This window comes from Phoca vitulina, unplaced genomic scaffold (assembly GCF_004348235.1).
Source record: "Phoca vitulina isolate PV1807 unplaced genomic scaffold, GSC_HSeal_1.0 scaffold54, whole genome shotgun sequence".
Lineage (NCBI taxonomy): Eukaryota > Metazoa > Chordata > Mammalia > Carnivora > Phocidae > Phoca > Phoca vitulina.
This window is the reverse complement of record NW_022589757.1, coordinates 734,814-757,671: the sequence shown is the minus strand read 5'-3', so window position 1 is coordinate 757,671 and position 22,858 is coordinate 734,814. Positions and strand designations below refer to the sequence as shown.

Here is a 22,858-nt window from a genome sequence, read left to right as displayed (position 1 = left end):
GAGAGAGAGAATCTCAAGCAGACTCCCCACTGAGTGTGGAGCCCCACCCGTGGCTCGATCTCATGACCCTGAGATCACGACCTGAGCCGAAACCAGGAGTCAGATGCTTAACCAACTGAGCCACCCAGGGGCTCCTATTTTTTTTTTTACTTTTAATCGAAGTACAGTTGACATGCAACATTACATTAGTTTCAGGTGTACAACATAGTGATTTGACAATTATATATGTTACAAAATGCTCACCGTGATGAGTGGAGTTAACAAATGTCTCCATACAATGTCATTACAATATTACTGACTGTATTCTCTATGCTGTACTTTTCATCCCTGTGACTTATTTTTTAACTAGAAGTAGATACATCTTAATCCCCTTCACCTATTTCACCCATTCCTCTAAACCCTCCCACTGGCAACCACCAGCTTTCTGTATTTATGAGTCTCTTTCTATTTGCATCTGTTTGTTCATTTGCCTTGTGTTTTAAGATTCCACATACAAGTGAAGTCATATGGTATTTTTCTTTTTCTGACTTATTTCACTTAGCCTAATACCCTCTAGGTCCATCCATGTTGTCCTGAAAGGCAAGATTTCATTCTTTTTTAAAGCTAAGTAATATTCCATTGAGTATATATACCATATGGTATCAGTGGGCACTTAGGTTATTTTTATATCTTGGCTATGGTAAATGGTGCTGCAATAAATACAGAGGTGCATATATCTTTTTCACATAGTGTTGTCATTTTCTTTGGGTAAGTATTCAGCAGTGGAATTACTGGATTGTCATGGTATTTCTATTTTTAATTTTTTGAAGAACCTCCGTACCGTTTTCCACAGTGGCTGCACCAGTTTGCATTCCCACCAACAGTGCACGAGGGTTCCCCTTTCTCCACATTCTCACCAACACTTGTTATTTCTTGTGTTTTTGATTTAAGCCATTCTGACAGGTGGGAGATGATATTTCATTGTGGTTTTGATTTGCATTTCCCTGGTGATAAGTGATGTTGAGCATCTTTTCATGTATGTGTATCAGTCTTTGGAACAATGTCTATTCAGAGCCTCTGTCCAATTTTTAAATCAGACTGTTCCTTGTTTTGATTTTGATGTTGATTTTTATAAATTCTTTATGTATTTTGAATACTAACCCCTTATTGGATATGTCATTTGCAAATACCTTCTCCCATTCTGTAGGTTGCCTTTCCATTTTTGTTGATGGGTTCCTTTGCTGTACAAAACCTTTTTATTTTGATGTAGTTCCAACTGTTTATTTTTGCTTTTGTTTCCCTTGTCTAAGGAGATATATCCAAAAAAATATTGCTAAGACTATCTGAGCATTTACTGCCTATGTTTTCTTTTTTCTTTATGTAGATTCAGTTATCACTTTTGGTCTTTAATCATTTTGAATTTATTGTTGTGTATGGTATTAGAAAGTGGTTCAGTTTTGTTATTTTGCACATAGCTGGCCAATTTTCCCAACACTATATATTGAAGAGATTGTCTTTTCTCCCATTGTATATTCTTGCCTTCTTTTTTTATAGATTAATTGACCATAAAAGTGTGGGTTTATTTCTGGGCTCTCTATTCTGTTCCATTGCTCTATTGTCTGTTTTTGTGCCAGTACCATACTCTTCATTACTGTAGCTTTGTAGTATAGTTTGAAATTTGGGATTGCAATTCCTCCAGCTTTATTCCTCTTTCTCAAGATTTCTTTGGCTATTTGGAGTCTTCTGTGGTTCCATATAAATTTTAGGATTATTAGTTCTATAAAAAATAGTATTGGTGGGTGCCTGGGTGGCTCAGTTGGTTAAGCGACTGCCTTCGGCTCAGGTCATGATCCTGGAGTCCCAGGATTGAGTCCCGCATCGGGCTCCTTGCTCGGCAGGGAGTCTGCTTCTCCCCCTGACCCTCCTCCCTCTCATGCTCTCTGTCTCTCATTCTCTCTCTCTCAAATAAATAAATAAAATCTAAAAAAAAAAAATAGTATTGGTATTTTGATGGGGATTGCATTGAATCTGTAGCTTGCTTTGGATAGTATAGACATTTTAACAGTATTTGTTCTTCCAATCCATGAGCATGGAATGTCCTTCCATTTATTTGTGTCTTCTTCAGTTTCTTTTATCAATGTCTTATAGTTGTCAGAAGACATTTCTTTTACTTCCTTGGTTAAATTTATTGCTGGGTATTTTATTCTTTCTGATAGAATTGTAAATGGAATTGTTTTCTTAATTTCTTTTCCTGCTAGTTCAGTATCAATGTATAGAAATAAAAGTCTATAGATTTTTGTGTATTAATTTTTTATCCTGAAACTTTATTGATTTCATTTATTAATTCTAATAGTTTTTTGGTAGTCTTTATTCTATGTATAGTATCATCTTACCTACAAATAATGAAAATTTTAATTCTTTTGTACTTATTTGGATGCCTTTTATTCTTTTCCACATCTGATTATCTGATTCCTTTGGCTAGGACTTCCAGTACTCTGTTGAATAAAAGTGGCAAGAGTGGACATCCTTGCCTTGTTCCTGATCTTAAAGGAAAAGCCTTTAGTTTTTCACCATTGAGTATGATGCTAGCTGTGGGTTTGGCACATAAGGACTTTATTATGTACATTGAGTTGTTCTCCTTAAATCCACTTTGTTGAGACTTTTCATTGTGAACATATGTTAAGTTTTGTCAAATGCTTTTTTCTGCATCTATCAAAATAATCATGTGATTTTTAGCCTTCATTTTGTTAATGTGGTATATCACATTGATTGATTTGCAAATATTGAACCATCCTTGCATCTCTGCAATAAATCCCACTTGATTTGTGGGGAATGATACTTTTAATGTATTGCTGAATTTAGTTTGTTGAAGACATTTGCATCTATATTCATCAGGGATATTGATCTGCAATTATTTATTTATTTATTTTTTGCATCAGGGTAATGCTGGCCTCATAGTGTGAATTTGGAAGCTTTCTTTCCTCTCCTAATTTTTGGAATAGTTTGAAAAGGATATTAACACTGCTTTAAATGTTTGGTAGAGGGATACCTGGGTGGCTCATCGGTTGAGTGCCTGACTCTTGATTTCGGTTCAGGTCATGACTCAGAGTTGTGAGATCAAGCCCTGAGTTGGGTTCTGTGCTCGGAGGAGAGTCTGCTTGAGATTCTCTCCCTCTCCCTCTGCCCTTCCCCCAAATCATGCTTGCACACACTCACTCTCTCTAAAATAAATAAATCTTTTTTAAAAAAAAATGTTTGGTAGAATTCATCTGGGAAGCCATCTGGTCCTGTACTTTTGTTTGTTGGGAGTTCTTTGATTCCCAATTCACTTTTGTTACTAGTAATTGATCTGTTCAGATTTTCTATTTCTTCCTGATTCAGACTTGGAAGATTGTTTTTAGGAATTTATCAATTTATTCTAGGTTGTCCAATTTGTTGGTGCATAATCTTTTGTAGTTGTCTCTTATAATCCTTTGTATTTCTTTTTTTTAAAGTTTTTTTATTCATTTGAGAGAGAGTGAGAAAGAGAGCACAAGAAGGGGGAAGGGTAGAGAGAGAAGCAGACTCCCTGCTGAGCAGGGAGCCCAATGCGGGACTTGATCCCAAGACCCTGGGAACATGACCTGGGCTGAAGGCAGATGCTTAACTGACTGAGCCACCCAGGTGCCCTGATCCTTTGTATTTCTGTGATGTCTGTTGAACTTCTCTTTAATTTCTGATTTTATGTATATGGGTATTCTCTCTTTTTTTCTTGATAAGTCTGGCTAAAGGCTTATCAATTTTTTTATGTTTTCAAAGAATCAGCTCTTAATTTCATAGATATTTTCTTTTTTTTAGCCTCTATTTCATTTATTTTGACTTTGATCTTTATTATTTCCTTCCTTCTACTACGTTTGGCTTTTGTTCTTCTTTTTTTAGTTCCTTTAGGTATAAGGTTAAGTTGTTTATTTAATATTTTTCTTGTTTCTTGAGGTAGGCTTGTGTCACTATAAACTTCCCTCTTAGAAGTGCTTTTGCTCCATCCCAAAGACTTTTTAAAAAGATTTTATTTATTTGAGAGAGAGACAGAGAGAGAGAGAGAGCACATGAGCAGGGGAGGAGCAGAGGGAGAAGGACAAGCAGACTTCCAGGTGAGTGCAGAGCCTGATGCGGGGCTTGATCTCAGGGCCCTGAGATCATGACATGGGCCAAAAACAAGAGTAAGATGCTTAACCAACTGAGCCACCCAGGTGCCCCTGCATCCCAAAGATTTTGAACCATTATGTTTCCATTTTCATTTGTCTCCATGAATTTTTTAAGGTATTTATTTGTTTGTTTATTTGAGAGAGAGAGGGAGGGAGAAAGAGAGTGCAAGTGGGGAGAGGAAGGAGGGAGAGGAAGAGAGAGAATCTCATGCAAACTCCCTGCTGAGCACAGAGCCCAACACAGGGCTTGATCTCATGACCCTGAGATCATGACCTTAGCTGAAACCAAGAGTCAAATGCTTCACTGACTGAGCCACCCAGGCGCCCCAGTCTCCATGTATTATTTTATTTCCTCTCTGACGTCTTTGTTGGCCCATTGGTTGGTGAGTAGCTTGTTGTTTAGCATCCACTTGTTTGTGTTTTTTTCCAGTTTTATTCTTGTAATTGATTTCTAGTTTCATACCATTGTGGTCAGAAAAGATGCTTGATATGATTTCACACTCCTTATGTTTATTGAGGTTTGTTTGGTGGCCTAACATGAAATCTATCCTGGAGAATGTTCCATGTACACTTGAGAAAAATGTGTATTCTGCTGCTTTAGGATGAAATGTTCTGAATGTAGCTGTTAAGTCCATCTGGTCGCACGTGTCATTCAAAGCCACCATTTCCCTGTTGATTTTCTGTCTGGATGATCTGTCCACTGACATGAGTGGGGTGTTAGAGTCCCCTTCTATTATTATATTACTGTCACTTTCTCCCTTTATGTCTCTTAGTATTGGCTTTATATATTTAGGCGCTCCTATATTGGGTGCATAGAGATTTACAGTTGTTATATCCTCTTGTTAGATTGATCCCTTTATCATTATGTAATGCTCTTCTTTGTCTCTTGTTACAGTCTTTGTTTTATTTTTTTAAGATTTTATTTATTTATTTGAGAGAGACAGAGCACGTAGGTGGTTGTGGGGGAGAGGGAGCAGCAGACTCCCTGCTGAGCAGGGAGCCTGACGCAGATATCGATCCCAGGACCCTGAGATCATGACCTGAGCCAAAGGCAGATACGTAACCAACTGAGCCACCCTGGCACCCCACAGTCTTTGTTTTAAAGTCAGTTTGTCTACCCTAGCATTTTTTTTGCTTCCAATTGCATGGAATATCTTTTCCCTTTCAGTCTGTATGTGTCTTTATGTCCGAAGTGAATCCCTGTAGGCAGCATATACGTGGGTCTTGTGGCTTTTTTTTTTTTTTTTTAATCCATTCAGTCACCCTATGTCTTTTGATTGGAGCATTTAGTCCATACATTTAAAGTAATTACTGATAGGTATATACTTGCTATTTTGTTAATTGTGTTCTGGATGTTTTTCTGGTTCTCTGTTCTGTTCTTCTCTTGCTGTCTTCCTTTGTGATTTGATGATTTTCTTTACTGTTATGCTTGGATTCCTTTCTCTTTACTTTTTGTGTATCTTATAAGTTTTTGGTTTGTGGTCACCATGAGGTTCACATATAACTTTCAATGTAAATAAAGGTCTATATTAAGTTGATGACTGCTGAAGGTCAAAAACATTCTAAAAGCTCTACATTTTTCCTCCCCCAGCATGTTTTATGTATATGGTGTCATATTTTACATTTTTTGTTATGTATCCCTTAACTGATTTTTGTATATATAATTAATTTTATTACTTTGCTTTGTAACCTTCATACTAGCTTTAGAAGTGATTGATTTATTACCTTTACTATATGTTTGCTTTTGCCAGTGACATTTTTTCCTTGCACAATTTTCTTCTTGTTAGAGCCTTTTCTTTTCCACTTAAAGTTGCTTTAACATTTCTTGTAAGGCTAATGTAGTGGTAATGATCTTTAATTTTGTTTGTCCTGGAAACTTTTTTTTTTTTAAGATTTTTTATTTATTTATTTGAGAGAGAGAGAGCACAAGCGGGGGAGCAGCAGAGAGAGAGGGAGAAGAAGACTCCCTGCTGAGCAGAGTCTGACACAGGCCTTGATCCCAGGACCTCGAGATCATGACCTGAGGTGAAGGCAGATGCTTAACCACCTGAGCCACCCAGGCGCCCCTGTCTTGGAAACTCTTTATCTCTCCTTCAATTCTGAATCATAACCTTAATGGGTAGAGAATTCTTCATTGTAGGTTTTCTCCTTTCTGCTCTTTCAATATATCATGGCATTCCTTTCTGGTCAAGTTTCTGCTGAAAAATCAGCTGATACCCTTATGGGGTTTCCCTTGTATATAGCAATTTGCTTTTCTAATATTGCTGTCCTTTAGATTCTCCTTTTATTATTAATTTTCAATATTTTAATTATTATGTGTCTTAGTGTGGAGTCCCTTGGGTTCATCTTGTTTGGGGCTCTCTGTGATTCCTGGACCTGGATGTCTGTGTTTTTTCCACCAAGGTTAGGGAAGTTTTCAGGTATTATTTCTTGAAATACATTTTCTGCCCCTTTCTCTCTCTTTCTGGGACCCTGATAATGCAAATTACTTAGCTATGATTGGTTCTTTTTATATTTCTATCTTTTTGTTGAAGTTCTCGCTGAGCTCATCCACTCTTCTCTCTAGTCTGTGGAGCACCTGTCTCACTTGGAACTCTTTATCAGGCAGATTGCTTATTTCCATTTTGTTGAGTTCTTTTACTGATGTTTTGTCTTGTTCTTTTGTTTGGAACATATTTTCCGTTCTCCTGATTTTGTCTGACCCTTCTTTTCTTTCTGTGTATTATGTAGGTTAACTATATCTCCTGGTCCTGACAGTAGTGGCCTTGTGTAGAAGGCATCCTATGGGGGGCCCAGCAGCACAATCCCCCTGGTCATCAGAACCAGGTGCTTCAGGGATATCTGTTGTGTGGGCTGTGTGCACCCGCTGTGTGACTGGCTGCACCTGCTGTGGGTGTGCTGATGGGCAGAGCTGGCCCCCAAGCCAGCTTGCTGAGAGGCCCGACTGTAGCTGCTACAGGTGTGCTGGTGGTCAAGGCTGGCTCCCCTCCTCCTTGGGGAAGGAGTCTCTGTGGAGGGGTGCCTTCCACAGGGAAGGGGTGGTGGGTGAGGCATGTCCACAGGGGTGGGTGGGTGAGGCATGTCCACAGGGAAACACCGGGCAGGGCAAACAGTGTTAAGAAGGTGGGTGGAGAGTGTCAGAACTGGCTCCCATAAGGACTGACCAGCTAGGCAGAAGGTTAAGAAAAATAGCGCCTTCCAGCACTCTTGTTTCTACAAGAGCTCCTACATATCTCTGATCCTCTGGCACATGCCCTAAAATTAGTCACTATATCTTCTTCATGTATAACCCAGGCACTTTTAAACTACTGTTTCTGTGCTGGGTCTCACAGTGCGTGATGTAGTGTGCTGGCCCTTTAGGAGTGGACTCTCAGTTTCTTAGAGCTTTCCACCTTTCCCAGAGTTGAGTCCACTAATTTTCAAAGCCCAGTGTTATAAGGCTTGTCTTTCTGATGCAGGTCTCCAGAGCAGGGGGGTGCCTGATGTAAAGCTTGATACCCTGGCTCCTCAAGAAATACCTTGGTGCCTGTGATATCCTTCTTGCTTGAGGGTCTCTGTGCCTGGGCATTGGTTTCCATCTAGACCACTGCCCCTCCTACCCTTCTCATTGTGGGTTTCTTTTTATGTCTTTAGCTGTGGAAGAGCTGTTCTGCCAGTCTTCAGGTCGTTTCCAGAGCGAGTTGGATTATGCATAGTTGTTGTCTCTGTGGAAGGAGGTGAGCTCAGAGCCCTCTCTGCCATCTTCCCAGTCATCCTTCAAAGTTCTTTAAAATGCAGGTTCTTCTTTAAGTGTCCCAGCACTCCTGCAGGATAGCTATTTGTCTCATTTTACAGAATAGGAAACTGAGACTAAGGACGAGTAAGTTATTTCCCAAAGTTTCAAAGCTGGTAAACAGAGAGTTAGATATAGTCCAGTGTTTTCCCACTATTCCTGGTTAGAGCAAGGTAATCTTCATTTTCACCATTCTGTCTATTACTAGGGATGTGGCTTAGGGAACAGAGATGGTGAAATCATAGTTAACTGTAATGCTTACCCAGGCTTTGTAAATAACTATTTAGAATCAAACTGATGATGATCTAGAGTTTACTCTCTGATATCTACCAAGAAGTATGGAGGAGAAAAATGTGCTCAGTTTTTTCAAAAATTCTAGTTAGTGGAAAGTTACATGGATTAGCTAGTTTCAAAGACCTTATCTTGCTACTTCCAAGTATTGGAAAGGTAGTTCAGTATCTGGTGGTTCTCCAGGCTCATGGATCTGAAAGCTGGTCATCATCATCCTGGGGAGCCTGTGTGGAGCAGGGATATGGGGAAGTAGGAAAAGAGAAAGTGCCTCACTTTCTTCTGTTTCTGACCCCATAGCCCATGGTTGGAAGTAGCCACCTTAATCCATAGGTCAAATCTGAAAGGATTCCATAGTACTCACCAACTCATGCCACTGGGAACCCTTCCCATGGATCACGCTTAGTGGGAAACTGGGACAGCAGCCTTCCCATGAGTCTCACCTGCTTGAACTGAATGGTGATAACCATATGAGACCGGCTGCTGCTGGCATTCATGTTGGTCGATGCTGTGGTCCTTATTTTTGTCCCTTGTTCCATCAGCCTTTCAATCTGTGCATAGTTCTCACAGGGCACTGACTTCAGGCCATCCACATAAAAGCCCAGCTGTTGGTCTTCCCTTACTTTTAGTCCCCCAGGTTTCTTGGTTCTAGATAGCAAGTCTCTTACCTGTGGAAAAAAGAATAAATAATGTAAACTTCAGGAAGGCAGAGATGTCTATTTACTTCACCATTACACCTAACACCTACACCTCTGCCTAGAATATATTAAGTGCTCAATAAAAACTTATTAGATGAATGAATAAATGTTAAATTTCTGTAGGCACCAGACAAGCTCATTATTTAGGTAAATAAGAAATAGGGGAATGGCAAACAGGAGGGAAACCTGTTGTAATAAGTGACGTAAACATAATTTTTTAAAAACTCAGTTCTAGTATTTTCTAGTACCTAGAGCGCTTCAACCAGCCTGTGAACTCCCTTTGGGTGGGACCAGGGCTTTATTTATTTATTTATTTATTTATTTATTTATTTATTTATTTATTAAATTTTATTATGTTATGTTAGTCACCATACAATACATCATTAGTTTTTGATGTAGTGATCCACGATCCATTGTTTTCGTATAACACCCAGTGCTCCATGCAGTGCGTGCCCTCCTTAATACCCATCACCGGACTAACCAATTCCCCCTCCCCCTTCCCCTCTAAAACCCTGTTTGTTTCTCAGGTCCATAGTCTCTCATGGTTCATCTTTCCCTCCAATTCCCCCCGCCCATTTTTCCCTTCCTTCTCCTAATGTCCTCCATGTTATTCCTTATGTTCCACAAATAAGTGAAACCATATGATAATTGACTTTTTCTGCTTGACTTACTTCACTTAGCATAATCTCCTCCAGTCCCATCCATGTTGACGTAAAAGTTGGGTATTCATCTTTTCTGATGGCTGAGTAATATTCCATTGTATATATGGACCACATCTTCTTTATCCATTCATCTGTTGAAGGGCATCTCGGCTCCTTCCACAGTTTGGCTATTGCGGACATTGCTGCTCTGAACATTGGGGTGCATATGGCCCTTCTTTTCACTACATCTGTGTCTTTGGGGTAAATACCCAGTAGTGCAATTGCTGGGTCATAGGGTAGCTCTATTTTTAAATTTTTGAGGAACCTCCACACTGTTTTCCAAAGTGGCTGTACCAACTTGCATTCCCACCAACAGTGTAAGAGGGTTCCCCTTTCTCCAAAACCTCTCCAACATTTGTTGTTTCTTTCCCTGTCCATTTTTGCCATTCTAACTGGTGTAAAGTGGTATCTCAGTGTGGTTTTGATTTGGATTTCCCTGATGGCTAATGATGATGAACATTTTTTCATGTGTCTGTTAGCCATTTGTATGTCTTCTTCAGAGAAGTGTCTGTTCATCTCTTCTGCCCACTTTTTGACTTGATTATTTGTTTTTTGGGTGTTGAGTTTGAGAAGTTCTTTATAGATTTTGGATACCAGCCCTTTATCTGTAGTGTCATTTGCAAATATCTTCTCCCATTCTGTGGGTTGCCTCTTTGTTTTGTTGACTGTTTCCTTTGCTGTGCAGAAGCTTTTTATCTTGATGAAGTCCCAAAAGTTCATTTTTGCTTTTGTTTCACTAGCTTTTGGAGATGTATCTTGAAAGAAGTTGCTGTGGCCGATGTCAAAGAGGTTACTGCCTATGTTCTCCTCTAGGATTTTGATGGATTCCTGTCTTACATTGAGGTCTTTCATCCACTTTGAGTTTATCTTTGTGAATGGTGTTAGAGAATGATCGAGTTTCATTCTTCTGCATGTGGCTGTCCAATTTTCCCAGCACCATTTATTGAAGAGACTGTCTTTTTTCCATTGCATGTTTTTTCCTGCTTTGTCAAAGATTATTTGACCATAGAGTTGAGGGTCCATATCTGGGTTCTCTATTCTGTTCCATTGGTCTGTATGTCTGTTTTTGTGCCAGTACCATGCTGTCTTGGTGATCACAGCTTTGTAATATAGCTTGAAATCGGGCAACGTGATGCCCCCAGCTTTGTTTTTCTTTTTCAACATCTCCTTGGCGATTCGGGGTCTTTTCTGATTCCATACAAATTTTAGGATTGTTTGTTCTAGCACTTTGAAAAATGTCATTGGAATTTTGATCGGGATGGTATTGAAGGTATAGATTGCTCTGGGTAGCATAGACATTTTAACAATGTTTATTCTTCCGATCCATGAGCATGGAATATTTTTCCATCTTTTTGTGTCTTCTTCAATTTCTTTCATGAGTGTTTTGTAGTTCCTAGAGTATAGATCCTTTACCTCTTTGGTTAGGTTTATTCTGAGGTATCTTATGGTTTTTGGTGCTATTGTAAATGGAATCGTTTCTGTAATTTCTCTTTCTACAGTTGCGTTGTTAGTGTATAAGAAAGCAACTGATTTCTGTGCATTGATTTTGTGTCCTGCCACATTACTGAATTGCTGGATGAGTTCTAGTAATTTGGGGGTGGAGTCTTTTGGGTTTTCCACATAAAGTATCATGTCGTCTGCGAAAAGAGAGAGTTTGACTTCTTCTTTGCCAATTTGAATACCTTTTATTTCTTTTTGTTGTCTGATTGCTGTTGCTAGGACTTCTAGTACTATGTTGAACAACAGTGGTGAGAGTGGGCACCCTTGACGTGTTCCTGATCTTAGGGGAAAGGCTCTCAGCTTTTCCCCATTGAGGATGATATTCGCTGTGGGTTTTTCATAGATGGATTTTATGAGCTTGAGGAATGTTCCCTCTATCCCTATACTCTGGAGAGTTTTAATCAGGAAAGGATGTTGTATTTTGTCAAATGCTTTTTCTGCATCAATTGAGAGGACCATATGGTTCTTCTCCCACCTCTTATTAATGTGTTCTATCACACTGATTGATTTGCGAATGTTGAACCACCCTTGCATCCCGGGGATAAATCCCACTTGGTCGTGGTGGATGATCCTTTTAATGTATTGTTGGATCCTATTAGCTAGGATTTTGTTGAGGATTTTGGAATCCATATTCATCAGGGCTATCGGTCTGAAATTCTCCTTTTGGATGGGGTCTTTGCCTGGTTTGGGGATTAAGGTAATGCTGGCCTCATAGAATGAGTTTGGAAGTTTTCCTTCTGTTTCTATTTTTTGAAACAGCTTCAGTAGAATAGGTATTATTTCTTCTTTGAATGTTTGGTAGAATTCCCCAGGGAATCCATCAAGCCCTGGACTCTTGTTTTTTGGGAGGTTTTTGATCACTGCTTCAATCTCGTTACTGGTTATTGGCCTATTCAGGTTGTCAATTTCTTCCTGTTTCAGTCTTGGCAGCTTATGGGTTTCCAGGAAGGCCTCCATTTCATCCAGATTGCTCAGTTTATTGGCATATAGTTGTTGATAATAATTTTTAATAATTGTTTCTATTTCCTTGGTGTTAGTCGTGATCTCTCCCCTTTCATTCATAATTTTATTAATTTGGGTCCTTTCTCTCTTCTTTTGGATAAGTCTGGCCAGTGGTTTATCAATCTTATTAATTCTTTCAAAGAACCAACTTCTAGTTTCATTGATCTGATCTACTGTGTTTCTGGTTTCTAATTCATTGATTTCTGCTCTAATTTTAATTATTTCTCTTCTAATGCGTGGCTTAGGCGTCATTTGTTGCTTTTTCTCTAGTTCTTTAAGGTGTAGAGTTAGTTGGTGAATTCGGGATTTTTCTATTTTTTTGAGTGAGGCTTGGATGGCTATGTATTTCCCCCCTTAGGACCGCCTTTGCAGTATCCCATAGGTTTTGAACCGATGTGTTGTCATTCTCATTGATTTCCATGAATTGTTTAAGTTCTTCTTTGATTTCTTGGTTGACCCAAACATTCTTGAGCAGAGTGGTCTTTAGCTTCCAAGTGTTTGAATTTCTGCCAAATTTTTTCTTGTGATTGAGTTCCAGTTTTAGAGCATTGTGGTCTGAGAATATGCAGGGAATCATCTCAATCTTTTGGTATCAGTTGAGACCTGATTTGTGATCCAGTATATGGTCTATTCTGGAGAAAGTTCCATGTGTGCTCGAGAAGAATGAGTATTCTGTTGTTTTAGGGTGGAATGTTCTGTAAATATCTATGAGGTCCATCTGGTCCAATGTATCATTCAAAGCTCTTGTTTCCTTATTGATTTTCTGCTTACATGATCTGTCCATTGCTGAGAGTGGAGTATTGAGGTCTCCTACAATTAACATATTGTTATCAATATGACTCTTTATTTTGGTTAACAGTTGGCTTATGTAGATGGCTGCTCCCATGTTGGGGGCATAGATATTTACAATTGTTAGATCTTCTTGTTGGATAGACCCTTTAAGAATGATATAGTGTCCTTCTGTGTCTCTCATTACAGACTTTAGTTTAAAGTCTAATTTGTCTGATATAAGAATTGCTACCCCAGCTTTCTTTTGAGGTCCGCTGGCATGGAAGATAGATCTCCATCCCTTCACTTTCAGTCTGGATGTATCTTTAGGTTCAAAATGAGTCTCTTGTAGACAGCATATGGATGGGTCCTGTCTTTTTATCCAATCTGCAACCCTGTGCTGTTTTATGGGAGCGTTTAGGCCATTCATGTTGAGAGTGATTATTGAAAGATATGAATTAATTGTCATCATGTTGCCTGCGAAGACATTGTTTTTATAGATTGTCCCTGTAAATTTCTGTTGTAGATCACTCTTGGGGTCTTTCTCCTTTTATAGAACCCCCCTTAATATTTCTTGCAGGGCCGGCTTAGTGGTCACATATTCTTTCAACTTCTGCCGGTCGTGGAAGCTCTGCATCTCTCCATCCATTCTAAATGAAAGCCTTGCCGGATAAAGTATTCTTGGCTGCATGTTCTTCTCATTTAGTACCCTGAATATGTCTTGCCAGGCCTTTCTGGCTTGCTAGGTCTCTGTGGATAGGTCTGACGTTATTCTGATGTTCCTCCCTCTGTACGTAAGGAATCTCTTCCCCCTAACTGCCCTTAAGATGGTTTCCTTGGTTCTAAGATTTGCAAGTTTTACTATTACATGCCGGGGTGTTGGCCTGTTTTCCTTGATCTTAGGAGGGGTCCTCTCTGCCTCTAGGACTCGAATGTTTGTTTCATTCCCCAGATTAGGGAAGTTCTCAGCTACGATTTGCTCAAATACATCTTCTAGCCCTCTCTCTCTCTCCACTCCCTCCAGGATTCCAATTATTCTGACATTGGAACGCCTCATGGTGTCACTTATTTCTCTGATTCTATTTTCATGGATTCTGAGTTGTTTTTCCCTGGCCTCCTCTTTTGCCTTTTTATCTATTATACTGTCTTCCAGATCGCTTATTCTCTCTTCTGTCTCAGTTACCCTAGCTGTTAGATTATCTAGATTGGATTGGATCTCATTGATAGCATTTTTAAGTTCTGCCAGTTCAGCTTTCATTTCTGCCCTTATAGACTCTATGTTGCCATTAATTGATTTCTCCATTCTAGCCATTGTCTTCACAATTGCTAGCCTGAATTCCATCTCCGACATCTTGGTTATATCTGCATCCATTTGTAAATCTGCAGCATAAGTCATAATCTCTGAGTCTTTTCTGTTTTGGGGGCTCCTCCTCCTAGTCATTCTGTTGATGGGTGTTTGAGGGAATGTATAGAGTCCAAATTATTGACCAGAACCCAAGCAAGATGCACCTGTTTTCTTGGGACCTTAGGGTTGCTGGCCTCTTGTTTTCCCAGCCTGTTTTCTGTGGGAGGGGCCTGCCGTGCTGTTACTCAGGCAACCCTGTTTGGGCGGAGTTGCCCTGCGCCCCTGTGGCGGGGGATGGGCTCAGTGGGAATCAGTTTTTGGGGCTTTTGTTCTCTGGTGCCTTTCCCTGGTGGCTTTCCGCATCTCTTCCGCGAGTCAGAGCAGAAGAGACCGTTTCCAACCCTCTGCCTCAGAGCAGAGAGACCGCAGTCTGTTCTTCAGTGAGCTCTCCAGACCACACTGTCTCCGTTTCTGTCCGTGCTGCTATAAACTGCAGTGGCCTGGGTTGTGCGCTCCCAGTCGTGCCTCCAGGTCGGGGCACGTCTCTGCCCTTTGTGCTTCTAAAACCGCCAGCCGTTCCCAGTTCGCATGTGCGCGACTCCACCGCTCGGGGTTTCCACCCCGGAGGTTGCAGTTCACCGGCGGGACCCCGGTGCACCGGGTTTCCGTCTTGGAGGCTGCAGTTCACGTGCGCGCGACCGTCGCTCCGGTTTCTGTCCGGGAGGCTGCGGTTCGCGTGCGCGCGACCCCGCCGCACTGGTTTTCCACCCCGGGGGCTGCCCTAAAGTCCTTTCCCGACGCTACCGGTCTGCGAGTCTGTGCCCGTCCGCAGCGCGCGAGGCTGTCACTCACCGGCAGTGTAGGATCCCCACAGCCAGGCACCCTCCCGCTGCTGTTTATCCTCCGATATCTGCCCGCAGAATCACGGCTCTCCGCTTTGTACCTCAAAACCAACCGCCTGCGATATTCTGTTTGTAGAGATCCAGATCTTCTTACCGGGACCAGGGCTTTTTACTAGTAGATCCTGACATAGTTCCCATTGTAGAAGAGGCACTCAGTGAATGATTTTTGACAGAACAGTGTAACCAGAGCTAGGCTAACAAATAATGTTTAATACATCACATGTAGGATGCTGCAGATCTGCTTCTGCAGCAGGATAAAATATTGGAGTAGGTATGCACAGGTGTCTGGCTTTTAGCAGGTGCTTCTAAAACATTTGTGCTTGAAACTCTTATTCTCTTATTGACAAACATTTGCCTAGAAATCTTATTAATTGTTTTATTTGATTAGCAATTCCTTTGTGGATAATATAAAAATACACTATCCTAGCCCCTCTCTGAATTATCACAAATTCTCTATTACAAAGTAATTTTGTAATCTCGGTCTTATTTTACCGAGAACAGTGATAAATGAAAATAAAAATAAATAGTAGATAGTAACTTTCTAAGTACCTAATGTAAGCAGAAGGCCTGGTCTGCCTAGGTGAGATCATGTGCCCACAAATGCCACCACCCTGAACTCTCGACTTCCAATGGAAACTAATTCAATCCAAACAGTATCTGCTACAGTCACACCTAACAGGACAATATGGGTGATTCTTTGAATCTTATTATTGGAGAATTGTGAGATGTCATACCTAGACCGTGGCTTTGGGTGAAAGCCCATGTTGCCTCTCATCCAAGAAAAGGCACCTCTGACAAGGCCAACTAGGTCCTACTGTGGGATTCTGGTAGAGCCAGAGGCCCCAGAGGGGTGGCCAGTGTTATATGGTGCAGAGATGTCTGGACTGGGAGCCTGAAGACCTGGGTTCTCAGTCCTGGTTCTGCCTCTAACCTGGGAGTGCTTTGGAAAATCTCTTACTTTCCCAGTATTCATAATGGTAGAGGTGGATTAAATTATCTCCAAGAAATCCCCCAGCTCTGGTATTCTACAGCTGTTCGTCCTAGAGCCAAGGCAAGATCACAGATTGAAGTTTGGGCAAGCCAAACTAAGACAGTGGACATAAGGTGACAGAGATAAGGAGATATCAAAACAGAGACCACTTCTGGTATAGCTAGGAAGCCTTTCCTCTAACATACAAATTGTTGGAAGGGGCATCTAAGGCTGAAGATAGGACTGAGTAAGGCTTATTAGAAAAAAGCTAAGTAGATTCATCTGCGTGGAGTGGAAGTATGGGCACCCAGAGACAAGGTTGGACCCTGGTGCCGGGACCCTCCATGTTGTGCCTGGAGATCAAAACTGGTGATTGTCACAAGACCTTCACTCACCTGGGCTTTCCTGAGAATCCCCTAACTGTGCCTCTTTTTGACACACCTTCAAATCCAACTTCACTCTGCTGCTAGAGAACTCTTCTAGAATCCCAATCTGATTATCTGATTTCCCTATAAAACCCTCCACGGATTCTCTACTGCCTCTGGGACAAAGTCCCTTTACTTCTGGCAGACCCCCACCATGTATCCAACTCTGGCTACACAGGGTACTGACTGTTCCTTTAAATGCCATGCATTCTCATGTATTTTTGGACTGGTTAAAACTAATCCTGCCTAAAGTGCCCCTGTCTGTGTCCCCAACCCTCTGGCTGCCTCACCAAACTCCTACACATTTTTTGAGGTCCTAAGTCCAGCATTGACCATTGCTGCCAATCATCCCAGGTAGTCATGTACTCTGTCCTCTCTGCCCCTTGCTCTTCGCCATTCATGGCGCACATGTCATACATCACTGTCTGGAGAGGGTGTTGTAGCTCCCACTAGACTCCTCCATGGCGGGAATTAAGTCCAAGGATTAACTCATCCTCAGATGAGCAGGGAGCCCTACACGGGGCTCGATCCCAGGACCCTGGGATCACGACCTGAGCCCAAGGCAGACGCTTAACCAACTGAGCCACCCAGTCACCCCAGGATGTCCAGTGTTCTTATTTTAGAGATGAGGAAACAGAATTCCATACAGACTATCATCATAAACAGATTTCAGAAGGGAGACCACAGTGAGATGCCCACCAGAACTTGGTAACAAAGGAAATTAAATTGTCCTCCCAAAGTCATTGGTACAAAATAAAGGAGTCACACTGTCTTCCAAGCCTTAGCAACTTGAAAGAAATAGAAACTTGATCAGTGACCTTAACAGAAGAACCCATTTGGAACCCACAACTATATGGTCAATTAATCTTCGACAAAGTAGGAAAGAATATCCAATGGGAAAAAGACAGTCTCTTCAACAAATGGTGTTGGGAAAATTGGACAGCGATATGCAGAAGAATGAAACTGGACCACTTTCTTACACAGTACACAAAAATAAATTCAAAATGGATTAAAGACGTAAATGTGAGACAGGAAACCATAAAAGTCCTAGAGGAGAACACAGGCAATAACCTCTTTGACATAGACCATAACAACTTCTTTCCAGATATGTCTCCTGAGGCAAGGGAAACAAAAGCAAAAAGAAATTACTGGGACTTCATCAAAATAAAAAGCTTCTGCACAGCAAAGGAAACAATCAATAAAATTAAAAGTCAACCTACTGAATGGGAGAAGATATTTAAAAGGGTTAGTATCCAAAATATATAAAGAACTGATAAAACTCAACACCCCAAAAAACGAATAATCCAAATTTAAAAAGGGCAGAAGACATGAACAGTTCTCCAAAGAAGACACGCAGATGGCCAACAGACACATGAAAAGATGCTCAACATCACTCATCATCAAGGAAATGCAAATAAAAACCACAATGAGATATCACCTCACACCTGTCAGAATGGCTAAAATCAAAAACACAAAAAACAACAGATGTTGATGAGGAAGTGGAGAAAGGGGAACCCTCTTACCCTGTTGGGTAAGCCACTGTGGAGGGCAGTACGGAGTTTCCTCAAAAAGTTAAAAATAGAACCACCCTATGATCCAACAATTGCACCACTGGGTGTTTAACCCAAAGAATACAAAAAATTAATACAAAGGGATACATGCACCCCAATGTTTATAGCAGCGTTATCTACAATAGCCAAAATATGGAAACCCCAAGTGTCCACTGACTGATGATTGGGTAAAGAAGAAGTGGTGTATGAATATATACACAACGGAACATTACTCAGCCATAAAAAAGAATGAAATCTTGCCATTTGCAATGACATGGATGGAGCTAGAAAGTATTATGCTAAGCGAAATAGCCATTCAGAGAAGGACAAATACCATATGATTTCACTCATGTGGAACTTAAGAAACAAAACAGATGAGCAAAGGGAAAATAAAGAGAGAGAAACAAAGAAACAGACTCTTAAACTCTAGAGAACAAACTGCTGGTCACCAGAGGGGAGATGGGGAGATGGGTGGGGAGATGGGTGAATCAGGTGATGGGGATTAAGGAGCGCACCTGTCGTGATGAGCACCGGTTGATGTAGGGAAGTGTTGAATCACTATATTGTATATCTGAAGCTAATATGTTAACTAATTGGAATTTAAAATCTTTTAAAAAAAGAACCCATTGAATTTACTATCAACCTTCAATGGTAACCTTACACTCATAAAAGAGTGTAAGAAACAAAATGGATATTTTCTTTCTTTAATATAAAGAGAAAAACAATGACAGATTAATTCCTTTAATATTTATTTAGGAATGATTAAGTACAAGGCTTTGGATAGTGCTTGGGGTTACACAAAAACTATTAGGATATGGTCTCCTATAAGAAACTTACAGTTTTAGATGCCTTTGTCAAAATTCATCCACTCAGTAAATATTCAGGAGCACCCATTCTAAACCTACAAGTGCACTGAGGATTGAGAGGGTATTTCATATTGAAAGATGTTCACAAGGACATGAGCTGTTCTAGAGACACAAATATGTAAATAAAATTTCACAGTATAATATCAATTCAGGGGGAAAGGGCAATGAATATCTGGTATTTTCTAAGCTCTGTGTTAGAAATTTAAAACAGTGCACCTCAATGTGTGGTGTCTTATTTTAAATTCTCTATAAATGAGAAAACTGAGCTCTGAGATAAAGTGATTTTCCAAAGTCACATGGCTACTCAATGAGAGAGGTGGGATCTGAGATCATGCTCTTTCCAACCACCCCAGGGACAGGCAAACCATGGTGTGGGCACTAAATTCAGCCAGCCACCTGTTTTTGTAGGATCCTTGATATAAGAATGGTTTCCACATTTTTAAGTGACTGAAAAAAATCAAAAGAAAAATATTTTGGGGATGCCTGGGGATGCCTGGTTAAACGTCTGCCTTCGGGTCAGGTCATGATCCCAGGGTCCTGGGATCGAGTCCCACATGGGGCTCTTTGCTCAGCGCGGAGTCTGCTTCTCCCTCTGCCTCTCCCCCTGCTCATGTGCTCTCTCTCTTTCTCTCTCTGACAAATAAAATCTTTAAAAAAAAAAATATTTTGTGACATGTGAAAACTGATGAGAAGAACAAAGGCAAGAGAAATGCAGCTGAAATTAAATTTCCTCACACCTTGCAGCCTAAGTTGCAAAGTGTGGTGTTCCGCAAGGAAATCATGGCTGCCTTAATGTTGATGTATCTTTAAAGATTTAAGCAACCTTAACACATCCAGCGTCCTGGAGGCCTTGCTTCTAACATGCACAAATTCCTTAGAAACTTACCTGTCCCTAAACCCCGCTAACAGAAGTCCATAATCAGCCACTCCTCATAACCCTGGGGCAGCTTTTTCTGCCCAAGAGTCCTGTTGCCTTGCTCTAACAAAAGCACCTCTTTGCACCGAAAGCATCTCAAGAATTCTTTCTTGACCACTGGCTCTCAGCCCCACATCAAAAATTATGTGAAATTCAAGTTTCAGTGTCCAAGAACTGTGCCCCATTGGAACCCCCCCCCACCCCGTACTCCATTGTGCTGGGAGAGGGGGAGGTGAATAGTTGCAGCACAAACCATCTGGCCCTTTGAAAACAAAGTTTGCCATTCCTCTGCCCCACATGCTGACTGAGGTCAACTGGATGGGTAGGGGAGTGGACCCTGGAAGGGCAGAGAAGGGTAGATGTGGGGAAGAATGACATGTTCCGGAGAGGAAGACGTTTATGTGGCAGAAGCATAGACTGTGTGGAGTTAAAAGGGCAAGAAGTGGAGCCGGAGAGGTAGGACAGGGCTGTAGCCCACGGTGGGCTAACGGAGTTGGGACTCTAGCTGTAGGGTGGGGGAGGGGGAGACTCTGGCTGCAGAGACCCTCAGGTGTGTGTGTCAGAGAATACAATCACTGTTACCTGCTCATTGTAAATTTCCAGCATACTGAACGTAACCTGTATAAGAAAAGAGCATAAAGTTAATATTCCCTGGAACCTCATCTTTGGGGAAAAAAGTCATATAGGAACAATATAAATTTCCAACAAAGGGAGAAGCTAATATTGAATATAGTAATGCTTGGGGCACCTGGGTGGCTCAGTAGGTGAAGCATCTGCATTTGGTTCAGGTCATGATCCCAGGGTCCTGGGGTCAAGCCCCGTGTCCAGCTCCCTGCTCACGGGGAGTCTCCCTCTCCCTCTGCCCCTCACCCTGCTTGTGCTCTCTCTCTCTTAAATAAATAAATAAATAAAATCTTTTAAAAATATAGTAATGCTAATTCACATGCAATAAATGATTCTCACATAATTTTAATGATATGGAAGAAGTTCTTAATATAAATTAAAAACATATACACAACGCTGTGTGTGTGTATTTCGGTCTTGCTTGGCAACAGAAAAAGGTTATTCTTTATTACTCACTCCCAATCTGAACATATGTAGAGAAAAAGACTGGTCTTTATCCTACTGTGTATTCCTTCTGGAATATTTCTGGACAAGCCAACACTCTGTATGTGGGAGGCTGGAGGAATCAGAATGACTCTGGCATAGAGAAAAGGCCCTAAGATACTGACATTTGCCACCGCCACCCATGAGAAGGCGGGCTTGTGGGTTTCGTTTCCCAGTGGTGGGTCTTCCCAGTCACCTCTAATGTCCCCAGAGCTTCCAACGAGCTTGAGTGTCACATGTTTTAAACCAATGGCCTAAGATTAGCAGACAGGGAAAGGCTCCAATATGAGAGATCAAACAAACAGTAGAAAAAAGGAACTCCGAGAAAGCAGATGATGCATGGAGTAGAAGAAACGTTCTTTAAAGTCCTCTAACTCATAGCTTCGGAGAGAGAAAGAATGCTCTCCATGAAAAAACAGGATGCCACGGGGTGCCTGGGTGGCTCAGTCAGTGAAGCATCCAACTCTTTGTCTCAGCTCAGGTCTCGATCTCAGGATCGAGCCCCACACTGGGCTCCACAGGCTTGGAGCCTACTTTAAAAAAAAAGAAAGAAAGAAATGAAAATGAGCACACACCCACAGCCTTGGTAGAAGAGGGGAGTAAAGGAAGCCATCGGCAAGTCAGCAAGGGTCTTGTTCTATCAGCCTCAACGACAGTCTCTCATGAGTGTTAGCTTTAAGACATCTGCTTCTAGGATACTCGAAGTGCCTTTGGGTTTGCCTCCATAGAACCAGAAAAGGTCAGCATTCTAGTTAGCTGCAACTTGATTTTGCAATCCTGAGAAGATTTTGGTATGGAAAATTAACATTATCCTGAAATAGAGATGCTGTTCATTTGGAGCCAGGAATTTCCAAAATGAAAAAAAGAAATTCCTGGAAGAAGGGATTTTCGGATAATGCATACCTGGTATTCTTCATTTCCCTCCTGCTTCTCTATTGCTTGAAAGAGCTCCTCGCACACATTTGGAATAATACCCTTGTTTGCACCAAACCCAACCATGGAATAGCTTTTTCCAGAGCCAGTTTGGCCACAGGCTAGGAGGGTGGCATTATAGCCTTGCCAAGCGCTGTCCAGAATCCCCCTGCCGAGATCGTGGAAAACATCCTTCTGGAAAGAAGATCACAGACACCACGTTCAGCACATGCTTTCCACAATACCCTTAACATATAGTAAATATTCTGGTTTCGACCAATTGCTTAATTAGTATCATACGGCCTATTTGATAGAAAACTCTGATACTTAGAACCAGTGGAACAAAGCTGGAGACCAAAAAGGGAGTTGGCAATTTGGAAGACACTGATCACCATGGATCTTCAACTAGCTGGTATCCAATAGCAAATCCGTGAATCTCATAGCCTGGCCCAAACCTAGCCTGGCTCAGTCTTTAATATTCAGCAAATAGAAACAATTTCAAGGTGTCAGGGGATAGAGATCAGTCAAATGCCCAAACTAATTTTAGTCCTCTGCTGGTGAACTTTTTTTTTTTTTGCCACAAGACCCAGCGGTTCTGGAGCATTTCTACAATATGCACACATACATGTTCACCGCGCCCCCCCCTTTTAAGTGGGAGACACAGATGCCTGTGCCCGCAACTGCTGGAAAGAGAGGATGTGGTCTGGCTCTTTCAGTATCTGGGTCATGGTCAAAGCCAGCCATATTCTCTTATCTGAAGACATTCTTCTCTGGTCTCTAATATCAATAAAATAGTAAGTAAGTTTTACGTGATCCCTCCATTGAAACAGGTACATTTGTTTTTGTTTTTTTAAAAGATTTTATTTATTTATTTCAAAGAGCACAAGTGGGGGGAGGGGCAGAAGGAGAGGGAGAAGCAGACTCCCCGCCAAGCAGGGACCCTGACACAGGGCTCGATCCCAGGACCCTGGGA

At 41.2% G+C, this 22,858-nt stretch overlaps 1 protein-coding gene across 1 annotated transcript in view; it reads right to left on the bottom strand.

Annotated features, from left to right (window-relative positions):
- Positions 1 to 22,858, bottom strand: part of LOC116622694 (kinesin-like protein KIF28P) — a 45,506-nt gene that overhangs the window by 11,331 nt on the left and 11,317 nt on the right. The window contains exons 3-5 of the mRNA XM_032389250.1: positions 21,877 to 22,080; positions 20,449 to 20,484; positions 8,667 to 8,891 (exon numbers count right to left, since the gene is read on the bottom strand). Coding sequence (XP_032245141.1) covers positions 8,667 to 8,891; positions 20,449 to 20,484; positions 21,877 to 22,080 — 465 coding nt within the window. The remainder of the gene's footprint in view (positions 1 to 8,666; positions 8,892 to 20,448; positions 20,485 to 21,876; positions 22,081 to 22,858) is intronic.